The sequence below is a fragment of the Zootoca vivipara genome, chromosome 7, assembly GCF_965207765.1.
Source record: "Zootoca vivipara chromosome 7, rZooViv2.hap1.1, whole genome shotgun sequence".
In the NCBI taxonomy this organism is placed as follows: domain Eukaryota; kingdom Metazoa; phylum Chordata; class Lepidosauria; order Squamata; family Lacertidae; genus Zootoca; species Zootoca vivipara.
In genome coordinates, this window is record NC_142590.1 from 40,063,746 (window position 1) to 40,086,781 (window position 23,036).

At 42.7% G+C, this 23,036-nt stretch overlaps 2 protein-coding genes across 10 annotated transcripts in view; one reads left to right on the plus strand and one right to left on the minus strand.

Annotated features, from left to right (window-relative positions):
• CC2D1B (coiled-coil and C2 domain containing 1B) overlaps positions 1–20,604 on the plus strand; it is a 45,875-nt gene extending 25,271 nt beyond the window's left edge. For all 5 annotated transcript variants that reach the window (XM_035124170.3, XM_060276907.2, XM_035124171.3 and 2 more), the window contains 14 exons: positions 55–127; positions 760–884; positions 1,766–1,961; positions 3,853–4,025; positions 5,890–6,015; positions 7,316–7,374; positions 7,965–8,081; positions 8,658–8,731; positions 9,007–9,065; positions 11,006–11,057; positions 12,726–12,825; positions 17,389–17,479; positions 19,218–19,348; positions 19,702–20,604. In XM_035124170.3, the coding sequence (XP_034980061.2) occupies positions 55–127; positions 760–884; positions 1,766–1,961; positions 3,853–4,025; positions 5,890–6,015; positions 7,316–7,374; positions 7,965–8,081; positions 8,658–8,731; positions 9,007–9,065; positions 11,006–11,057; positions 12,726–12,825; positions 17,389–17,479; positions 19,218–19,337 (1,365 nt within the window). In that variant the 3' untranslated portion in view covers positions 19,338–19,348; positions 19,702–20,604. The remainder of the gene's footprint in view (positions 1–54; positions 128–759; positions 885–1,765; positions 1,962–3,852; positions 4,026–5,889; positions 6,016–7,315; positions 7,375–7,964; positions 8,082–8,657; positions 8,732–9,006; positions 9,066–11,005; positions 11,058–12,725; positions 12,826–17,388; positions 17,480–19,217; positions 19,349–19,701) is intronic.
• The window catches only part of ZFYVE9 (zinc finger FYVE-type containing 9), a 50,165-nt gene continuing 47,663 nt past the window's right edge, over positions 20,535–23,036 (minus strand). For all 5 annotated transcript variants that reach the window (XM_035124169.3, XM_035124161.3, XM_035124165.3 and 2 more), the window contains one exon: positions 20,535–22,928. In XM_035124169.3, coding sequence (XP_034980060.3) covers positions 22,767–22,928 — 162 coding nt within the window. In that variant the 3' untranslated portion in view covers positions 20,535–22,766. The remainder of the gene's footprint in view (positions 22,929–23,036) is intronic.

The window sequence follows — 23,036 nt, forward strand, 5'->3', positions numbered from 1 at the left end:
CCCCCACAACCTGTCAGATAACTGTATTCTCTAACCAAAATTTATCCTTAACAGCAATACCAAGATGCCATAAGAGCCCATAAAGCAGGAAGGAAAGTGAATTTTGGTGAACTACCAGTTCCCCCTGGTAAGTGTGCAACACTGTCAGGACTGTGCATTGAAATGTGAAATAGCCTCGCGTAAGTGCTTTGTTCCTAGCACATTTGCCAAAAATGCTTCAGGAGATTCCCTCCTACCCTGGTTTGTCAGGAGACTGGGTTGGCTCCATGACAAACACTACAGAATGTGCTATGAAACTGCTTATTGTGACTGTAAACTTTCATGAAGTTGCACGATAACAGCACAGAGAGTCTTTTGTATTGCAAATTAGATCGCTGGTTTTCAGCTGGTGGATTGGGACCCACTACCAGGTCATGAGCCCTGAGCTAAGGTGGGTTGCAAATGATCCGTTTGAGGAGCTGGCTTGAAATTAGCCATAATTAGTGTTAAACACAGCTCCCAGTTCACAAACAATTTAACTAAACTTCTCCTCCTACCTCCTACCTCCAAACTTCTCCTCCTACCTCGGCCTGAATGCGTCAGTGATCTGTTTTGTGGGCAACCACTGGAGTTCATGCTCAGTACTCTCAGAACTTGTATCTTCTGAGTATAATTGTCATTTCAACTTTTTTAATCTGTAGTTCTCATAAATGTGTGTTGTGTTCATCTTCATTTATTTTAAGCCTATCTTATGGGGTTTTTCTTCTCTTTTCTTTTCAGGTTTTCCTCCAATTCCTGGACTGGCTCCTGCAGACGACAATACAGTTGCTGCTGTCCTTGAAAATGCTAACAGGCTGGTTAAGATGGAGGAAGAAGAGAATAAAGAAGAGGAGGAGGAAGACGAGGTGTGTTGCTTAAAAATCTGTGTGCTTACAGATGCAAAAGAATATTCTTACCATTTTAAAACAAACGTTACAGCCAACTATTTCAAAAGCTGCTGTTTTTTTTTGTTTTTTTTAATCCTACTAACCTAGAATTACACACACTGAAACATTTCCAATCACCATTTCCATTCCTTTTAACCCATCAGGTTGGTCATGTTCCTGCTTTTTAATGGGTCTACTCTGAATAGGACTAGCATTGGCCACAACTCAGAAGCTCTGGTAGTTAAAACTGCTTATTCCCCTTAATTTCCTAATGCTAACTGCTGAACTGGTTAACTCACAGACTTTGTGCTGGGGTACCTACCGTAGTAGTGGCTCATCTCCTGTTAAGCCACACTCTGCACTAGGACTTCAGATGATGAATCACTCTATAACCCATTTTGTTGAATACGGCCTAGTGATGATGACTACAGTGCTGTTATTAAGGAGTTTCTTGGCCTCTTAAGATGAAGAGGAAGAAGAAGGGTTTGGATTTGATATCCCGCTTTATCACTACCCGAAGGAGTCTCAAAGCGGCTACCATTCTCCTTTCCCTTCCTCCCCCACAACAAACACTCTGTGAGGTGAGTGGGGCTGAGAGTCTTCAAAGAAGTGTGACTAGCCCAAGGTCACTCAGCAGCTGCATGTGGAGGAGCAGAAACACAAACCCGGTTCACCAGATTATGAGTCTACCGCTCTTAACCTCTACACCAAGATGACTTTCTGAAGAAAGGTCTTTCTTCTGCAGCACCACAGCAGATGGCTGCTGTAATTGGATCCATTTGTTTAGTATCCGTCCTCATCTTGGGCCCTACATCTGAATTTCCTGCTCATTGCATTCAATTCCTTTCTGATCCCACTAGGGTGAGCCTTCCACACAGGCTCCAGCTCCCAAGAAGCCCGCTCAGCTGCCTAAGAAGCCAGTGCAAGTTGTTCAGCCTATAACTGTGCCATCTGCTGTAATCCCGGAAGAAACCTCTCCAGAGAAAGATATTTCGCAACCCACCCCTGTAGCAGCTCCAGAAAAATCTGCATCCACTGAGCACATCTCTCCAGTTGGTAAGGACTCAAAAGGCTGGCTGAGAGTTTTATTTATTTCATTTAAGTGATGTATTTTAGATACTTAAAGGATGTTAGGAAGGAAAAGGGGGAAACAGTTGTTCACGCTGAGGATAGAACAAAACAAAAATGGTACTTAAGAAATACGTTCTGTGAGGCTTAACAGAAGAAGCCTTTGGGACAAAGCCCTTGTTGGCTTTTCATTTTCTGAGCCGTGAAATGCTGTGTTTGGAGTGCTCGTAAGATGTTAACAAGCCCTCTCTTGCAGTAGAATAGAAAGGTATGTAGAATCTGGACAGCAAATGAGTGACAAAAACAGATTCCTATTCTGACCCAAATCTCTTATTATCCACTTAAATGTGCACATAACAGACAGATCCCTTGCTGTAATCAAGATAACTACCAGGACACTGCTACTTGCACTACTTCAAGCTAGTCAGTGTTTCCTCTTCCTCCTAAGCAGTTCAGTGACACACACTTGACAGTATTCCATGGAGACATGCCACACATTTGCAGAGCTTGGGTGCAGATGGCAAGCTTGCATTCGAGAAAACAGGACTACCTCTAGGCTAGGTCTGTTTTTTCCTCTTACTTTAAAGGAGCCTGGAAGAGCTGGTGCATGCCCTCTGGAAAGGAGATCATAAAGATACCTGGCAGGCTTAGTAAAAGTTCTCGTCTCCCTGATAAGTGTCCTTTCTGCCCCTCTTTTTTCATGTCCTCCCCCGCGCCTTACAAATGTTGAGCTCCCACACACAGTTCAAGTATTCCATCTGAGTCAAAGCCTGGCAAGCAAGGCTGTATCTAATGGATGCGGCTTTGGATGACTGGGCAGATTGCGCACAGGAGAAGCTATGGTGTGAGGGCGGAAATAAATAGAAGCCACTGCCACACATTTCTTTCTGCACCATTAGCAGCCTATTCTGTGCTTCCCTGGGATGAGAAAACCTTCTGGTTCTCTCATACAGCCTTGTGCGCAGAGTGGGAATACAGCTAAGCAAGAAATAGTTTTCTATAGGTGTTACTAATAGTATATCAGGCCCTTAATAATTTGGGACCAGTTTACCTGCAAGATCACTTTACCCCCCCTGTATTGCCCACTCACCTTCAGTCTGCAGAACTGCCACTGTTACAAGCAACAACTATTGCCCGTAAGAAATCAATCTGATGGTTTCTTAGCACCAACACATTGGAATTCCCTGCCTATTGACATCAGGCAGGCAGCTTCGCTGTAGCTTTTATGACACCTGCTAAAAACATTTTTGTTTAGATGAGCCGACCCAGACGTGTAGAATGTGGATGTATGTTTTAATATCTTTTGGGTTTGCTGCTGAATTTATTCCTTAAATGTTTAAATTAGTTGTTTTTACTGGTAATTTTATTGTCTATCCTCATTGTAAACTGCTTTGAGGGTGTGTGGGGGTTTTTAACAATCAAGCGGTTTATAAATTTTATAAATCTATAAATAAATAAATTCTCTCCTCCAATAGCACAGGCATGCTTTGTTTTATTGCGCTGCTCACATATTGCTCATTGCGAGGACGCGGGTGCAGCTGCAAGCAGCCTGGCCGCTTCCAGGGGAAGGAAGCCCTGCCGCTGCCACCTCCCCCTTCTGGCCACAGGAGTGGAGGTAGCTAGGGTTGGAGGTGGGTTTTTCCCCTCCCTCCCGCCTCTGCAGCCAGGGGAGGAGCCTTGTTTAATAGACTATATATGGTGCAAGCATAATTTTTATATGCAGTGGGGAACCAAAATGTTTACGTGACTCGGTTTATTGTGATATTCACTTTATTGCAGTGGTCTGGAACCAAGCCTGCAATATCTCCAAATCTGAAAAGTGTTGGGTTTTTTTAAAAAATAATAATGAAAACACCCCAGTTGTTTTGCTTCTTTGCAGCTTTAGAGCACCTTGAATTCCTGGAGAGTAGAAGGAAACAGTACTTAAAGGCTGCAGTCCAGGCAAAGAAGAGAAATGATCTGGAACAAGCCAAGGCATTCCTAAGAACAGCCAAGAGCTTGGAGCCAAAGATCGAGCGGGCAAAAAATGGCAAGCTGGTTGACATTTCCAAGGTTAGTAGAAAGATTCCTAAGAGTGTATCAGGTCTGCTTTGGAGGAAGCACTGTTCATACCACTATCTGTCATATGATGTCCTTTGTTGCCTTTGAACACAGCTCTTGTGGATTTTATTTCAGAAAATCTTGTAATTCTTTTAAGAGAGAGGCAAGCTTTTCTGCAGTTGGTCCCGAACATAGGCCTGCACTCTCATCCTGGCTGTTACCCTGCCTTCTCTCCTTGAATTGTAGGAGCCTTTTACTTTTTTTGAAATTCTGAATTTGTTCAGTTGCACCCAGTTTCTCTCTCTCTCTCTCTCTCACACACACACACACACACGTGTATATGTATATGTACATATGTAAAATTTCACTTAAACGTGTGATGCCTTGGAACGTAACCTGCTTGTAAATGGGAGCTTGCTTGTATGTTTTCTTCTCAGCCATCAAAATGGCCTCTTCTGAGTTATCATTTTGTACTTTCTAGCCACAATGTTGCCTAGATGGCCTTGCATTTTTGCAATGTTCACACACATAAAAATACATATGTGCAGGTTACAAAAATGAGACTTTGTTTTTACATATTGCCTTAAGTTACTTTGGGTGCCCCCAGTTTGGAAGATGAACTGACTGGGTTTATGGTTGTCCCTTAACATATATGAATGCAGTGCAAGGGTAGTCAACCTTTTCATACCTACCGCCCACTAATGCATCTTTCTTGATGGTGAAATTTCCTTACCGCCCACCAGTGCTCAGTGGAAGGAGGATTCAGATTGTGCCGTAGAACCCCCTACTGCCCACCTAGAATCCTGAAACGCCCGCTAGTGGGCGGTAGGGACCAGGTTGACAACACCTGATGTAGTGGGTCAATTTTTTTCATATGCATGAGCTGTCATCTATTCTCTTGTTTGGTATCTTGTTTGGTATCTTGAATCACTGCTGTGGTAATGATCAGAAGTGTAGGTGTCAGGGATGCTGTTGGCTACCCTCGAGTAACGACGCTCCTCCCCATCGTGTCTTTAAGGCTTTTATTGGTGCATACTTATTTACAGTGCAAGAGATAGAGGAAACATGACTGTTCAGTCTTCATCAGAATCTCGCAATGGCGTTTTCCGGCTACACGCCCAGCAAAGTAGTTTGGGGACCCCAAAGCGCCACCCCTTGCTCCTACGGGAGCTGGCACGCCTCAAATCAGGCGTTTGGGGAAAAGGGCGCCTGTCCGATGCTCCGCCAGTGGCCATTTCCTGTATAGGAGCTCTAGGCTTTAGTCGCGGCTCTTGGATGCTGCCGGAGCCCTGTACCGACCTGCTTACTTCCTCCTGCCCTTCACTGGACCCACTGCTGGAGCTGGACTTTATGATGGGGGGCTGTTCTCTGTAACTGCCCCCTTACAGTAGGGCATTTCAATATTTTTTAAACACCTTACTTGAGGAATGTGGCAAACTTGCAGTCACTCCATTCTCATATTGATAAATGCTTGCAGTGCTGTTGGAAATTCAAGACAGTTGGGTGTGTCATTCCTTGTCATTACCTGCAGGTCTCAGAAAACCGATGTATTAGCACAGCCTTTCCAATTTGGTGTCCCCCAGGTAGTTGGACTACAACTCCCATCAGCCTCAGCCAGCAACTATGCTTGATGGCAAGTGATGAGAGTTGTAGTCTGTAGCACGTTGAGGACACTAGATTGGGTGGGGAAGAATGTATTAACAGCATATTAGCTAAGTATGGCAGGAACCTTGAAAGTATCCTGCTACCCTTTCCTGATATCCTTCCCCCACCCCTTTTTTTATCTGCTCTGAATGAGTGTCCCTATGTCAGTGCTCACCTTTCACTGCCACAATTTTACGAGAAGCTCTGACATGTATTGTGTGTTGCTGTGTAGCTGCCATCACCACCTACAGATGATGAAGGTGACTTCATTATCATACATCATGAAGATCTCAGACTCTCTCAGAAAGCAGAAGAGGTGTACGTTCAGCTCATCAAGCTATTGAGAGACCAGCATGAGGTGTGTGGCTCCTCCCTCTCCTATAGCATTATTGATAGCTAAGGGTCCTGTAGTGGAAGTAGAATATTCTCTGGCATATTTTGCATACAACTCTAAACTATTGTTCTTTTGTGATTTATGCACAAGCATCAATGACCCTCTCCTTTCCCTCAAGTTGCATGGGCAAAATCAGAAGCATCTTTTAAACTAACTTATATCTGAACTTGAAGTTCTGACACGTTAGGATCACAGAGTGGTTTAGGATTCTGACTTTTAACAAACCGTAGTTTTAACAAATGAGTGTGTCCAGATTGGTTGTTAGATTACTGGGTGAACAGAGAATGTTAGCTAGTTTTAAGAGTATATTTCTGATTTCCTCTTTGCAGTTGTGTTGGAGCAGAGGATGTAAACCCAAAGCTTCATTCTGCTCGTGTGCAAAGATTAAACTATGATTTAGCACAAGAGTGGACAGTCTTTACCTCTGCCTACTGCCCTATCATCCAAAAGTGATCTGAAAATAAAGGTGCTCAGAAAAAGTTGCTGCTTTCTTTATAGGTTCCCCTGTGTGTTAGTTTTTAAGAGGAAGTCAGAGAGAGATTCTAGTGGCAGTGTTAACATCTGTAAGTTATGGTACTAATACTATAACTCAGCAGCAGATTTTATGCAGCTGACAATATACTAACTTGTGGAATGCTTCATTGGAGCTGGGTTGGGTCGCCCAGAAGGCAGCAAAAAGTAGAACAGAAATGAAAAAGTTTGAGAAATGCTGCCTTCAGAGATTTAAGTTACATGTAGTTGCTATAATATTTTACAGAAGGCTGTGAGACTGCTCTCAGGTTTGTGAAAGGAGCAGCTACACTACAAACTTCATGATCAGTTGTTTACTTTCCCCCAAATACTTTTGACAGTTCTGAATTCTGGACAATCAAATCTCAACTTAATAACTGAGATTTTCACAAGCTTCAGGCAGCTACGTACACACATCTACTTTGTTCCTCGTGAGTGCATGAACCAGCCACAAAGCCAACTGAACCATCATGGAAACTGGTTCCAAGTCATGGTTAAAAGTTCTCTCCTATAACCTGTTTTGTTTGGAAGCCATTTCCCATAGTTGCTAGTTCAGACAATATGGAAAGCTGTTGCTTAAAGTTTCCTGGCTTGTTTCCCTGTTCCTGCAAAAGGAAGAGCAAAGTGACTGCAGATGTTTATTTCAGCTTATTAAACAGAGATTTGATTGTCTGAACGTGGCCAGCCTCTCTTTCAGATCAGTTTTTGAAGGTAGCTTGTGGTCTGACTCCTCCCTCCTTTTTTCTGTTAATAGAAATGTTTGCAGTATTCGAAGCAATTCACACATCTGGGAAATGTATCTGAAACTTCCCGGTAGGTTTATTATGAGTTTGGTATTGAAGGCACATCTCAATTGGGTGCAGTACAAATTCCACTTGGCAGAATGACTTTTGCTTTTATGCCTTGGGTCTAATCATTTTGTGGCTGGGGAAAAAGTTGTTCCTCCCTTCTTAACTATGTAAAGTGTAACTTGACTTTTTCACTTGATGGGAAGCTCAATGGCATGTCCCTACGTTGGGTGAGCTGTAGAACTACAGCTTACATGGTGGGTGTCTCCATATGTCAAACAAGAAGGAAATTTCATGGTGAGCAACCAGTGTTCTGCTCCCTGTGCTTGCTTGATAAAGGTAGCTCCCAAATCCCATCAGTAATGAAAGCTAAGTCCCTCTGGGGCCCCCACCGGCTTGGTCAGTTTCTAGACAGTTTTCCCATTGACCTCTGGAAAGAAGCTATTTCTGCCTTAAGTGGAGCCCAGCCATTCTCTCATTTGAGTAGGAGCTGCCTCCATGAGTTTAGCAGCCACCCACTGATAACATGATTGAAACCAGAGCAGGCTCTGGCAGTATCCTTCTTGATCTTTCTCACTTTTACTTTATGTTGTGTATTTCTGTGTTGTATTTCAGGTTTGAGAAGCTGGCTCAGATTTGTAAAAAAGATCTGGACATCTTACAGCTTGCACAGGCCCAGGGGCTGGATCCCCCAAGCCACCACTTTGAAGAGAGAACCTTTAAAATTGTAAGGTATGGATGGCCAAAAGATGGGAAGGTTTCAAATGTCTGATGAGCTTTACAAAACCTTTCTGAACCTTACAAGAACAAGCAACTGGGAATACTGTGAATTTCTGTTCCCAAAAAAATGGCCAATGTTTTAGAGTGGAAACTAGGCATTTCAATAAATGTGGGACTGCCACGAAAATGGGACCACTCTCCTCCAGCCCCCTGAGTCAAAGGGGTTTAACTTTGTTCACATCTTGATGTTGCCTGTGTTTGCATACGTAATACTAAGTTGTAGCTTGTTCAATAGACAAACAGACAAAGCTTGTTGGTTGGTTTTCCAGCTACTCTTGCCTTGTGCCTCTGTAGCTTGGAGAGTGCCTGGGCTGCAATGACCAAACAAACCATGGTTAAGCAAGGCCTTGTGGTTCATAAACTAACAACAAACCATGTTTTCACCCTGCAATTACTTGTCAGAAAGCAAACAACCTGTGTATTTCTTCATGATTCCTGTTTCTACATGTTCACTACGTTTGATATTGCAATGTGAAGTACGTCCGGCTTGCTGGAGTAAACTGCTGTTTCTTTTTGTTTGCTTTGTAGAATATTTTCTGAACTCAGTAGCACAGAAATGCATCTTATCATTGTCCGAGGAATAAATCTACCAGCTCCACCAGGTAGTCTACCATTGACATGAATTTTTAAGATTCCTTCCTGCTCTGCAATCTTCCCTGCAGCTGAGAGAGCTGGGAACTTGACCTCTGTTAATCAGTAGTTAGGATCATTTTGTTTTTATCAAGGAAATTGGGTCACAATCAGGAGCAAACATCTCTTGAGTAGAGGCCCCTTCTTTCCTGTGAGATAATCGGCAGTCTTGTGTTCATAAGATTTGGCCCATTTTTATTTTTGTTTCTGCAGCTGTTTGCTCAGCTAAATTCTTCTCTTTGCATAGGTGTGGCACCCAATGATTTGGACGCATTTGTGAAATTTGAATTCCATTACCCGAATACAGTGAGTACACATCAAGGGTTTTGCTCCCTCCTTAATTTCTAGACACTAGGGCAGGGTCTCCAAACTAAGGCCCGGGGGCCGGGTGCGGCCCAATCGCCTTCTAAATCCGGCCCATGAACAGTCCAGGAATCAGCATGTTTTTACATGAGTAGAATGTGTCCTTTTATTTAAAATGCATCTCTGGGTTATTTGTGGGGCATAGGAATTCATTCATATATATTTTTTCAAAATATAGTCCTGCCCCCCACAAGGTCTGAGGGACAGTGGACCGGCCCCCTGCTGCAAAAGTTTGCTGATCCCTGCCCTAGGGTGACAGTTCCCTATCAAGTATATTCAGATGCAAACCCTCAGTTTGCTGCCATGTAATATATGCAAAGACTGGGAGAATGGATGACTTGTGCATTGCTGCTGAGTTAAGCGAGCAGCAGTGTAAATATCAGGATGGGTAGAAGCAGAGCATAAAATAAAGGTGCAGAGAAGCCCTATCGACTTGTGAAGTGGGTGGATAACTAAGACCAGGCATCCCCAAACTTGGCCCTCCAGGTGTTTTGGGACTACAACTCCATCATCCCTAGCTAACAGGGCCGGTGGTCAGGGATGATGGGAATTGTAGTCCCAAAACATCTGGAGGGACGAGTTTGGGGCTGCCTAAGATAAAAGAGATCGGGACAAAGCAAGATCTATGGTGCTGCAAAGAGACGACCATGTGTGTTATGAGAACCAGAGAGGTAAAGACAAGGGTACAGAGAGATCAGGAGGGGAAAGCATGTGCTAAAGGGGGTTAACAAGGCTGAAAAGAAATCACTGAGTTAAAAAAAAAGATACACAGAAATGAACTTATTACTTATTACATTTATATACCACCTTTTCTGCCAAGGAGCTCAAGATGGTGCACATCGTTCTCATCCCCATTTTATCCCCAGTGAAGCAGGTTAGGCTGGGAGGTGGTGACTGGCCCAAGGTCATTCAGTGAGCTTCGTGGCTGAGTGGGGATTCTAACCCTAGTCTCCCAGGTCATAGTTCAACACTCTAACCATCACGCCACCCTTCAGCTCTTTTGAATTACCGGTAACAAAAGCGAAAAGATGGTCCTTTGGAGTGGCTTGACTTGCACATCCCTGCTTTAGAGCAACCAGCCCATCGTGGGGCAGGGTGGGGGTGGGGGAGCTTGGTCTTCACAAGTAAAGGCAAGGACAGAGAACCCCAGTGGCTTTTCTGAGAACAGTTAGGAAGGCAGGGTCACTGGTGGCATCTCTAGTGGCCTTATCACAGTAGAAAAGAGAATGGCATTTCTATTAGGGTTGTATATGTGATGCTTGAGAAGCAGCTGGGGAAGGAGCTGCCTCTGAAATAAAGAGAAGCCTATATAGTTTGATTACTAGGATATCCTCTAGAAGTGCTGGCAGTAATTGGGTCACATTGTCCTTGTTCACTCCCTAGAGACTTCTGCTATGCTTTGAACTAGATGTTAATTTGTTTTGCTGTGTTATTGGGTTGTTAAAAAGAATAGTAATTGCTAAACAATCTCTTTGGAGCACGTTTGTTGCAACCTCCATACCCCTTTCCTTCTTGGGGACAAGGAAGACAAATGAAAAGGCCCCGGAGTAATCTACCTGCATCAGGTTCTTGTTCTGCGGCAAAGCAAAATGACTGAATGGTGGTTGCAATGCTAGCATTGGATCTAATATATCTTCTTAACATCCCCAGGCACCATTTGTTTCTATCTCTTGTATATTTCGTATTGAGTTTGTATCTCAGTATTTGCATTTTGCTGCATATTGAATGGGCTGTGTCCAAGAAAACTTTATCTACACTTATGCAGGACTTTCTTTCCAAATGAAAAGCAAACAAAGATGCTGAATATAATGGTGTGTGGCTGCAGGTGTTTAGTTTTAGGGTTTTGTTTTGTAAACCTATGTGTTTTGCTTTTATGAAAACAGGAGCAAGCTCAGAAAAGTAAAACATCAGTGATAAAAAATACCAACTGCCCAGGTGGGTGCATGTGCTTCTACTATTATCGCCATTGTGACGTTGCCTTTTCTTGGATTTTCATTTCAGAGCTAGGCTGAAAAGGGTTAGCTCCATTTTATGTTTGCATCGGCTACCTGAACATAATTCAAAGACTCTCATTTCAGAACAGTAGTAATTTTGTATTGGTGGGTTTCTTAATTAAGTGATTTCTGCATCTGCGACGGTGTTAACCTAACTCGCAACACTGCTCTGTATAGTGGGAGCAGCTCTCAACAGTCATAGGCAGAGGCCTTTGCAAGGCCAACTGGAGATGGTCAAGGGCTGGGCCTGGAACTCTGTGCATGCTCTACTACTGAGCTAGACAACTCCAGAAGTACTTGTACATAGATATTTGGATCCCTCTGCATTCCATCCCTTAGAAGTCCAACATTGCTGTTCATTTTGCCACAGAAAAGATGTCTCCCTCTTTCCCTCAACTGCATAGAATTGTTTAGGATCTATTATTTCACAGCTATTTAGCATGAATCCTGTAGCACTTTTTTTGCAGGTTCTTCTTTTTGAAAAATAAAACTTACTGAGGGGGGTAATATACTTAAGGACTTGCAGTCCTTTGTTTTGGCTCCTTCTTCTCGCAAAGGAAAACGTAGGGACCAAGTCACTGTGTAATTCAGCACCCTAAGCTGTGATGTGGTGGATGAGGTGAAACAATGAAAAATGAATAGGTGCTTATGCCCAAGCACCATTGTGTGCACACCGGGGACTTGCTGGGATCATGGCCCACCTGGGCATTTTTCTTCTAGGATTTCTTCCTGGTTTTCTTCGTTCATAGACTATGCATTTCATCAAAACTTTTAATCCCTTTTTAGCTAATTTTCCTATTCTACAAAACAGAGAATTGGTTGCTTTTTGTTTTAAAGTGCTTCATGATGTTTTTCTCACTGAAGTTTTATTTTAACTTTGTTGGCAATAATGGGAAGTTGCAGGACCCTCTGGAATGGAAGCAAGGGCAGAGCAGAATAATAATAATAATAATAATAATAATAATAATAATAATAATAATAATAATAATGTATTTATACCCCGCCCATCTGGCTGGGTTTCCCCAGCCACTCTGGGCGGCTTCCAACCGAATATTAAAAACAATGCAGCATCAAACATTAAAAAGTTCCCTAAACAGGGCCGCCTTCAGTTGTCTTTTAAAAGTAAAATAGTTGCTTATTGCCTTGACATCTGCTGGGAGGGTGTTCCACAGGGCGGGTGCCACTACCGAGAAGGCCCTCTGCCTGGTTCCCTGTAACCTCACTTCTTGCAATGAGGGAACCGCCAGAAGGCCCTCGGCGCTGGTTCTCAGTGTCCGGGCTGAACGATGGGGGTGAACACACTCCTTCAGATATACAGAGCTTCAGATATACAGATGTTTAGAGCTTTAAAGGTCAGTACCAACACTTTGAATTGTGCTTGGAAACGTACTGAGACATATGAGACACACATGCACTCACATAAGGTACAATCTGTATCTCTCTCAGATACGCACCTGTGGGGCCTACTTGATTGAAAGGTTTTTCCATGGCAAAATATCACCCACCTGCTTATTTTGAGGTGTTGACCACATACTTTTCTTGATCTTTTATTTGGTTCAGAGTCCTCTTATCAGCTGTTCATATCTGATATCTGTCTGTGCATTTCCAGAATACGATCAGCTGTTCAAGCTCAACATTAACCGAAATCACAGGGGTTTCCGAAGAGCGATTCAGGCTAAAGGAATTAAATTTGAAATCTTCCACAAAGGGTGAGTAGATGTTCATGCCTAATGGGAAGCAGTTTGATTGCTTGAGCTCAAGGACTTTGTTAATTCTGCTTTAAAACAATTCCCAGATTTCTTTTGGAAGCGGGGGGGGGGGGGAATGTAACTCTTTGTTGCATACAGTCTGTGTGTTTGGAATTTTTAGCTACAGGGTAGCTGAAGATATAATTGAGAATATGGGAAGGAACTATTCTGAAGTCTTTGTAGAGATTTGCTCATCTGCAGCAGATATGTCTTTCGGACATTTGCAATACTTGAACTTTTAGACTATAGTCATGAAATATTGGTCTTCTGCTTGATCTTCTTAGATGACTGACAGGTGCTATATTGGGGTGTTGTTAACACTCTACTAAAGCCAAAAGCTGTGAAAACTCATGAGAATTTTGGCTCTATACTACCATGCCTATATACCAGGGGTGGCCAACTCCCAAGAGATTGTGATCTACTCACAGAGTTAAGAACTGGCAGTGATCTACTCACTTTTGGGGGGTTCAGGTCAAAGTTGTTGAGCTTTTCTTAGAAAGGAAAGCCCTGTTTTGGGGGTTCAGGTCAAATTGCTGAGCTTTTTTAGGGAGGAGGAAAGCCCTGTTTTGGGGGATTGCAGGGCTTTTTTTAGGGGAGCCAAAGTTGTTTAGCTTCTTTGGGGAGAGCCAGTGATCTACCACAGACGTCCAGTGATCTACCGGTAGATCACGATCTACCTGTTGGACGTGCCTGCTATATACTAAGGTTGGCAGTTCAGCAGGGATCAGGGGCTGTCAATCTTTTCATCCTGGAGGCCTTAATACATTTTTCTGCTGATTCCATAGCAAAACACAGAATCCCCTTTGCCAAGCAGGCCAGTTCACTGCATCTGATGCCTGTTGCCCCCAAGGGATCTAAGCCACAGCTTAAACAGACAGGACATGCACCCACATGACTGTTGTGGTGCAGGAGGGTGGAAATCTTCCATGATGAACTTCAGATGCTTTTCTCTCTCCTTTTGGTTGAGTACTACAAGGCTACGTCTGTGGACTACTTATATTTTATCTGTATGTCACACTGAATATCTTAAGTCAGTTCGGCATATAACAGTAAGAATAGCTGTCCTTATTTGCAGCATGGCCTTTAGTGTCAAGTTGTCTGGCGTTAAAGAAACTGTTTGAAAGGATTCCTTAGTGGCCGAAATAATTTGCTTATATAAACGCTATAATGTATAACTCTGATATAGCATTGACCACAACTTAGTTCCTGTTTCAGGGGTGTATAGTTTTAAGATTGTACAAGCTTCTTCATTGGGATGGGGTGCATGATTGTTTAGGCTAGAAGAAAACAGTGGGAAAGAATATTAATATGATCTGTGTAATGGTGTTGTTGCGGCTACTCTCGAGTAAAGACGCCCACGTCCGTACTTGTCTTTAAAGGGTTTATTGTGCATAGTATTTACAGTGCAGAGATAGCAGAAAACATGACCTCCTAGTCACTCGCAGAATCCAGGAGTGGACGTTTCCTGTTGCGTGACCAGCATAAGAGCTTGGGCACCCCGAAACGCCTCCTCCCGACCTTACGTTTAGTGTCGCGCCTTAATTCGGGCCCCGGAAGGGGCTGCCTGTTCCCCTCCCCCTCTTGGTCAAGGCGGCACAAGGGCTCTCCCACACCACTGAGCCTTGCCTCCTCCATCCCGCTAACTTCCTCATTCCTCCCACCTGACCCGCTGCTGCTGCTCTCACTGGGCGAAGTGCTGGTCAGCAGGATGGGTGGAGGTTCCCTGTAGGAAGGTCCCCTGACAATCTGTTTGCAGGAGTGGCCTTTTGTCTCTTGTAAGCATGCATCCGAAAAATTTAGTGGCCAAAAAGTATGGAAGGCAGTAATATTTTTAAGCTGTAGGAGGGAGGGCCATAGGTGAGTTTGCTGTTCTTGGCAAGCTCTGCAAGTGGGTTCGACTCAGATGAAATGACAGGCCACCAGTGGCCATTAGCAGAATTGCATGCTCCTTCCTTTACATGCAAGGGAGAGCTTTTCTTTCTAGTTTGCCCTTTTGTCCAAATGCAGCAACCAGAACCTTTGAACGTGATTTGAGGATGGGTTCTTAAGGAGCCATTCACATGAAGGGCTGTACATTTCATCTCACCTTCCGAAGTCGCATGGAATCTCCCCCCTTGCCATGTTGGTGATATAGGCAAAAATCTGCCTTTATTCCCTTATTGGGTTCTCCATCGGTTGGAGAATATAACAGAGGCCAACCAGAGAAGTTTGAGAAGCAAAGCCTTTATTTTCGCTGTTGCAACAGGGTCCTTCCTCTCACACAGGAGAACAAGGAAGGAACCCCAAACAAAGATGTCTTGCCCTTAAAAAGAGATTTGAAATTGGTTTCAGCCCACCCCCCAGAAGCATCATCCATATGTCACAGAAGGGGTGTAGCCCAAGACCCCCCCTCCCTAGATTCATCATAGGCACATCATGAACGGGGAGGTCTGGTGGCAGTAATCTGAGCATCCTGGACCCTGCCCCCTGCCCCCAAAACCTAATCAACAAAATTGAGAGATATTTACATTTCCCTGTTTCCCAGCCAAGTTAATCACACCCTTTTGTCTGGCACTCAGGTATCAGGATGCCAGGGATTATCACTTTAATTCCTGAGACAATGAGAAGGTTCCCCCCACCCCCCTTCTTCCTTGCAGAGGAACACCTGGTCAGAGAGTCAAAATGGTGTCAGTCAGGCCTGTTTTCCTGTGCTGCTTCAGACATGTTTCTGTACATTCATGTACATGTTTTATGAACAATTATTATATATATATATATGACCTCAAAATTCTTATAACAATGGGATGTAATTTCCGAGGTCTGAAGCCTCCACACAAACAGAACAGGACCCCCACTTCAGAAGTTGTGCTATGAACTTCAGGGACAGAAAGACTCAGATGGCTTTTGATGGTAGTATTAAAAATGTGTCCCTGCCACAGCCCCTTCCACCACACTAGCCCTTTCATGTGACTAACAGCCGAGGAGCACTTGTGATTTCCTGCAAACTAGAAGCAGAAGCCTCTAATCTTTCCTTGCACTCAAACAAATAGGAGCAGATAAGCTCAAGCCTTGCTGTGGCTCCTCCTAACAGAAGGGGTGGGGGCAGGGCTCATAGGGAGATAAGTTTATTAGCCCTGACATGTTTTGAGGAAAGTCTTCAGAGCCACTGAGAAGCACTGCTGCTGTGCTTTTCTGCAAGCTCTGTCTCCAAATGCGTACTCACTTGAAAGTGAGGGAACCTGCAGGAAGCGCACTGCTGCTGCTGTGTTTGCAATTTTGCCTCACAGTGCTGCTGAAGAAAGACCTGCATCAAAATGCATTGGGCCTTTTCCCTGTGCACCTGAGAATCCCCTCCCCTTTTTTGTTCTGCACTGGTGTGTTTTTTCTGAACCAAGCCATGATCTTTAGGTACATTTGGGAATAAATAGGTCATTCCATGCAGTTGCTTCCTTAGCCTAAAACACGTCTGATCACTGAACTAGTTACAGGTAGGAAGACCTTTCATTGCCTACAGACAGCCACCCAATCTTAAACAACTCCTCACCCACAATAATACAACCACCAGACTTAACATGGACACTGGTACCAGAGCCTGCAATAAACCCAGATGCCAACTTTGCTGCCACATACACCCGGACAACATCATTACTGGCCCCAACAACATCCAACATACCATCTCAAGACTATTTAATTGCTCATCTTCTAACATTGTGTATGCCATCAAATGCCAACGGTGCCCTTCAGCTCTCTATATTGGACAAACAGGCCAAACCCTACGCCAAAGGATAAATGGACATAAATCTGACATCAGGAACCATAAGACTGAAAAACCAGTAGGAGAACACTTCAATCTCCCAGGACATTCTATACAAGATCTCAAAGCAGCTGTTTTATTACAGAGAAATTTCAGGAACAGACTGGAAAGAGAAGTTGCTGAATTGGAAATCATTACCAAGCTTAAAACCATGGAAGCACCTGGGATGAATAGAGACATCGGATTCTTATCTCATTATGCATGATCAAGCTTTCTTTAGCACCTCAGCCCAGGACTAATTGCAGCCATCAGCAGCCATTAACAGCCATCTACAGGTTTACCACTCCCATCAGCCCATCACCCATTCCCACCCACCCCCACCACCCTCTGTATATATATAGGGTCTGACACTTCTGTTTCTAGTGTATCTGAAGAAGTGTGCATGCACACGAAAGCTCATACCAAAATATAAACTTAGTTGGTCTTTAAGGTGCTACTGAAGGATTTTTTTATTTTGATCACTGAACGTAACACTAGCGGTTTTTGTTCATTGTAACATCATTCTACTCTGTTGTTCATATAGTGCAAAATAGTTTTGACCCCTGCCTACGGCTTTTGTTGGTACACTACTGAACAATGGCATTATAACCCGCTTTTAACCTTGGAGGTATGAGTTGGGAAGGATCTGTCGCAGTTTGAGATTCTGAGTGTCTTTGGGGTTCTTTTGCGGATTCCCATCGTGGAAGTTAGAAGAAACTGAATCTTGCACTGACATGCCTCCCCTTTTCCAGGTCCTTTTTCAGAAGTGACAAGCAAGTAGGGACAGCACACTTGAAACTGGACAAACTGGAATTTGAATGTGAAATCAGAGAAATTATTGAGGTACCGTACCTTTCTTGTTCTCAAAGAAAGCTGTGGTAAAGACTACCCTTTTCTTCTTCTTTGCAGTTGTCCTGCTGAAAGTGTGTTTGTAAAACGGGAGAGCCTGCACTGACTTTCCTCATTCATAGGAGTTTCGTTACTGGCACAGCTTTCCTCCATTCTCATGGGAATGGTGCTGTACCTGCCATATGCTGATATAAAAGTGCTTGGAAACTAGGGTTGCCCATGGGGATGGAGGTCTTCCTTAAGGCACAACTAGAATTTTCCAAGGATGTTGTTGGGGGCAGCACAAGAATAGTGTGCTGACCAACATAGCTCCCCAAAAGTTGTAAGGAAGGGAAGAGAGTGATGACCACAGGGAATTCTGGCAGCAAGGGAGTAGGGAAGCTTGGAGAGCCAAGTTTGCTTCTACTGGACTGTGGTGGAGAGATCCAGGTACAGTCTCCCTTGTTAACACCTTTAAACACCTATGGAATTAGCTTTTAAACACCTATGGAATTAGCTTTTATGCATTGCAACTGGTTCTGTGCTGCTTTGATATTAGAGATACACATTATATTCAGCTTAATTCCAATTTCTGATGCAATACGGGGTGCCTTGGAGGGATTCCCCCCCCCTAGGCAAAGCAGGAACCTCCAAAGTCCTTTGTGACACCTCAGGCAGTTAATTTCAGAAATGCTGAAAGCAAAAGTCATGTCTCTAAACTTGATTATGCAATAGCAAAAGGGAGAGCTATATTGTGGCTGACATGTCAAGCTTTGAATCAGAGGGGAATATTTTACCTGGAAGGTCCCCCTACTTTTAGTTCTTCCCACCCCAAAGGTGCTTAGCACAAAAGCCCCTAACTCTATTTGTCAGTAGTCTGGCAGGTTTCCTAATACAATGGCACCCCTTTTGTGTCTGCAATTTTCAGTCCAATTACCCACAAAAACCCCCAAGGGATATTAAGTGATTTTTTAATCCACTCTAAACTGTACCTGTTAAGCCTTGTGGGGAAACAGCTGCAGCTTCTGAAATTTGGTGGAATTGCTGCCCTCAGAAAGGGTAAACCTTCTTGCAACTTTCATCCAATTCTGAAAAGTTAAATTTCATATTTTGTAACCACTTAAAATGTTGCCTATTTGCCAACAATCTGGCAATTTCATCCTCTCCAGAAGGGATGGTATGCCGACATATTTAGTCCACTTCTATCAATTGGGGGGGGGGAGAGTAGTTGGTTGGTTTCCTGTGATAAATCAGAATCTGAATGGAATCAATGATGCCACTGTTTGGCCATGTAAACTTTGCAGAATCATTCGCTGTTTGATGCTCGAACATAAGCACCGCTGGTGGTCTAGGTCACCCCCCCACCCCCTCCACCAAAGAAGGAGCAGTACTAGCAGCTACAGGGAAATGCCAAAGTTGGCAGAAGTAGGGAAAAATATATAGTAGTAAAAAAAAACCTACCTTTGCAAAAAGAAAACCAACGACGACGAGGACCAAATGTCCTCACCAGCCAGGAAATGCTGACTAACACGTTTTTTTTCCCCATGGAGTGAGAGAAGGGGAATGTAATATAGAGTATCCTAGAGGATACGACTGAGCAATCCACACTGAAACTTTTTGTTTCGGATCCCACTTGCCATACATACAGCTGCCACTAGTGAAGTCCAAAACCCTACTGAATGTTCAAAGCCAATTGCAGTTCTCTAGGTTATGTCTCCTGTGATTAAACTTTGCATATTGCTTCTATGTCTAGGTTTTGGATGGCAGGAAGCCTACTGGAGGGAAACTAGAAGTAAAAGTGAGACTCAGGGAGCCACTAAGTGGGCAGGATCTTCAAACAATTACAGAAAACTGGCTAGTCCTTGAACATTAGTTCCACCTAAGGTATGTACACCTGTCTTTTCTGGGTAGGCTGACAATTGGCATGAGCAATCTCAAGATTTTGCTTTGATTACCACAAGTGAATGTATTCCATGGATACATGCATGAAGCAGTTTTCTTTTTAAAAAATATGCAAGATAGCAAATGATTCATCTTTAAAATTAATTCCTGCTATAAAAATGAATCGCCGTCCAACAAAAAGACTTTATACATGAACTGGACTTGCCTTCAGTTAATGTTTGAGAGCACACTAGGAAGACTCTGCACTTCTGTCATGGATGTTTGATCATCTTTCATTAATCCTTCCATTATTCCTCTAAAGCCACATTCATATTTTTTTTCCTTGTCACCAACAGATACAGAAATGCTAAAAGCTGCAGAATGGACTTTATACATAGAGCTTCTGCAAGCACCAAAGATGTTCAACGAATGCACTACTGAACATAACATCTTTATTTTCATAACTATCATATAGTATGAGTTGGTAAGCTTTGTAAGTCTACTACTGGGAAAGAAGGTGCTGATCCACAAAGATAGACCTACCTTAAACCTTGCTGAAAGTAGCAATGTTGGTACTACGTGACTGTTACCCGTCTGCTGTCTTATGCAAAGGGCATGTTTGCAGGGGAGGGCAAAAAAGTTTGTTTTTAATGGCTGACAATATACTAAGATGGGCTGCAGCAGTGGAAGTTTATCATGTACACTTGCAAATAAGATTGTGTTTCCTAGTCCTGGAATAAATTCTATTCTTGCACACAGCATTAGGTTAAGCATATTACTGTTAACAGCAGCATGAATATGCATTTGACATTGCCTGCAATGATTTTTTTTAAACTATCATTGCATTTCCCTAACTTTCTCTGTATGTTTACCCATAACCTTGATCTAAAGCAACAGTATCATGAGCCTTTTGAATAGGGCCCATACCATATGGAGATTGCTAGTAGCTGATTTCCTCAATCTGCCCATGTTCTTGTGTTCTTTTTCAGTGGAGAGAAAGAATTAAACATTTTACTGCTTAAGGATTTTGAGAAGCACAGCATTTGGGTGTAAGTTGAAACAGTAATTTGACAAAAGAGAGTGTTGCCTGTTTTCTAGAATGTTAAACCTAGGTTAAACCTGAATATAGAACTAAGTCTGTCAACCAGGCAGAGTTTGTTTATCTTAAGTGGATAGAGACAATACAATATTCAGTTTTTAATTTTAATAAATTTAATATACAAAACTACATGTTGAAAATAAAAATATAATATGCAGTCTTTTGCAGTGTAACTGAATTTTAAAAGTACATTTTTCTCTTTAAACAAGTACTCATTTCTTAACAATATGGTAAATTTTAAGGTCATTTTAAAGGCTATGGTTGAAGCAAACCAGTCAGTCAATAGCATTTTGCACAAACATAACCCAAACAAATGATTTTCTGCAGGGGAGGAAAGGAGGAAGGAAAAGTCAGTATTTCCCCCTCTATCGATAACTTTAATAGCAAAACAAAGTTATTGAAAAAGCTACTTCTGTGGTGAAATTGGAATGCCATCTCTTGAAGTAGGAATCTACTGCAGCCATGTAAAATCTAAATAGAGTTGAGTTTCTGTCTGTAAAATTGAACGTTGTCACAGAAGGAAGTAAAATTTAAAAGCAACTTTTTATATGCAAGGAAAAGAAAGAGCAGGAAATGTAAGGCCCTTCTTCTGCAAAGGAGCCTCTTTATGCCCACCCTGTCTCCCAGGGGAGACTATTGAGCACCTGAGTTCTTTTCAGGTTCAGCATGGGCTAAGAATTTAACTGTCTTCATAGCATATGGCCCACCATTAATAAATTCAGTAGAAGTGTTTGTATTCAGGTGGGGTTAACTTCTCCAGCCATTTAATTTGGGGTCTAGTTCTAATGCCTTCTCTTCCTTATGTTCTAGTTGCAGTTTACATAGGTTGTACTAGGAGGGCTTTTTATGTTATTACTAATCTTAGGCAAGAATAGCACCTTGCTCAACTATGATTTCCTACCCACAGAGGAAAGTTAACTATTACAGCTCTCACTGCTATATGTTTGCTTTTAAAAAAAATATATTGGCAGGCTTGGAGCAACTGCTGTCCCCTCCTTACCCTTGAATGCTCACCATTTTGCCCATGCTGCTCCAATTTTAGATTGCTCTTTAAAAGGCCAGACTCTCTCTGTCCTCCTTACCCATGGGGGGTGGCCAGCCTTGAATGACAGCAGCCTGTGTCTTGTCGAAGCTTACGTTTGCTTTCTCTCTTATGTGGACACAGCTCTTTCCACAGGGTTATCAGTTGCTCAGGGATGGAAATCAGATTTAATAGGAACGTGCTCGTGTTCTTTTGCTTACTCTCATTGCCGGCTTTGTATGCTGCAGTGAGAGGGCTCAAGCCATTCTTCTCATAAGTGCCATCTTAGGTGAGACAAGAGTGCAAACTTCCCAGCCTGAAGTGAAAGCAAAACATGCAATAGCAGCCAAACTATTAAGAGTTTTCACAGGCTAGCTTTACCGAGTGCTGCTACTATAAAGTGTTAGATAAGTGCAGGCTTAATGATGGGAGAAGGGCACACCAAATGGGAAAATTAAAAGTTACCTTAAAAAAAAAAGCAGGGCCAACTACAAAAAGAACAAATTCCATGGTAACTTTTTTTTTAAAAGCCTAACAATTCTCACGCCTGTGACAGGCTCTTTTCAGATTCAGATAAAATGAAACACAACTTACGAGGGCAGATTTTTGCCATGTTATCAGGCTTAGGGAACAGTTTTATCACAAATAAAGAAAAATTAAAGTTAAACTATCCTATTTATACACACAAAACTGCAAGCTTAATTTACATACAGCTTCTAGAAAGATTCTGCTTTGCTTGGGACAGATGTAGAAGGTACCCTCAGTCATGCTGCTTTCTTTCTCTGTACATCTCTATAGAATATTCTGACATGTCTTGGAGGTACTTCAACCAATAATCTGGTCAAGATAATGTAAACGATAATTTCAATGTCTAGAGAAATTAACCATAAGCGGCAGTATAGTGAGGTCAGAATGGAGGTCTTCATAATAAGTTCATCTACAAACATCAGAAATGTTTACATTTCCTTTCCTTTTATTTACTCCCCAGTGATCTCTGCACCCGTTTGAGAATTGAATACATGACTGCAATTGTCTTAAAACATGACCATTGTTTGTTTCTAATCCGTAACAGAAGTGTATTAGCTGCAAAGATAGCATAACCATTTTGTAGTATAGAAGCTGCCCTGATCCTGTTTGTTGACAAATGCATAGACGATTCAGAATTATGGAACAACTGTTCTCAATCACGCACCCACCCCCCTCATAATAGTGTTAACAAAAGCTTAATTTTTCCAGTTTTAAAGTGCAAATGATTCAGATACAGCTGCTGCTGGAACAGGTCTGAACAGAAAATGAAGTCCTTATGAGATGTTTTCCAGAATATAAAAAATAAGCTCCATTATGACTGGGCCCTCACTCAGCTGGCATGCCCCTCCATGAATCACTGGAACTAAGGCACTGTCCAGGTCATTCATGTACTGAGCAGGCAGTGGCTGCCCATTGCTCCCAGCCTGGTAGCCAACCTAAAAAGTAGGTAAAGAGAAAATATTACTTTGTTTTGAAACTAGAGACAAAAGCAATCCCTTAACATGATGGAAGAGGTTCTCGCCTAATAAAATTTTATCCATGGA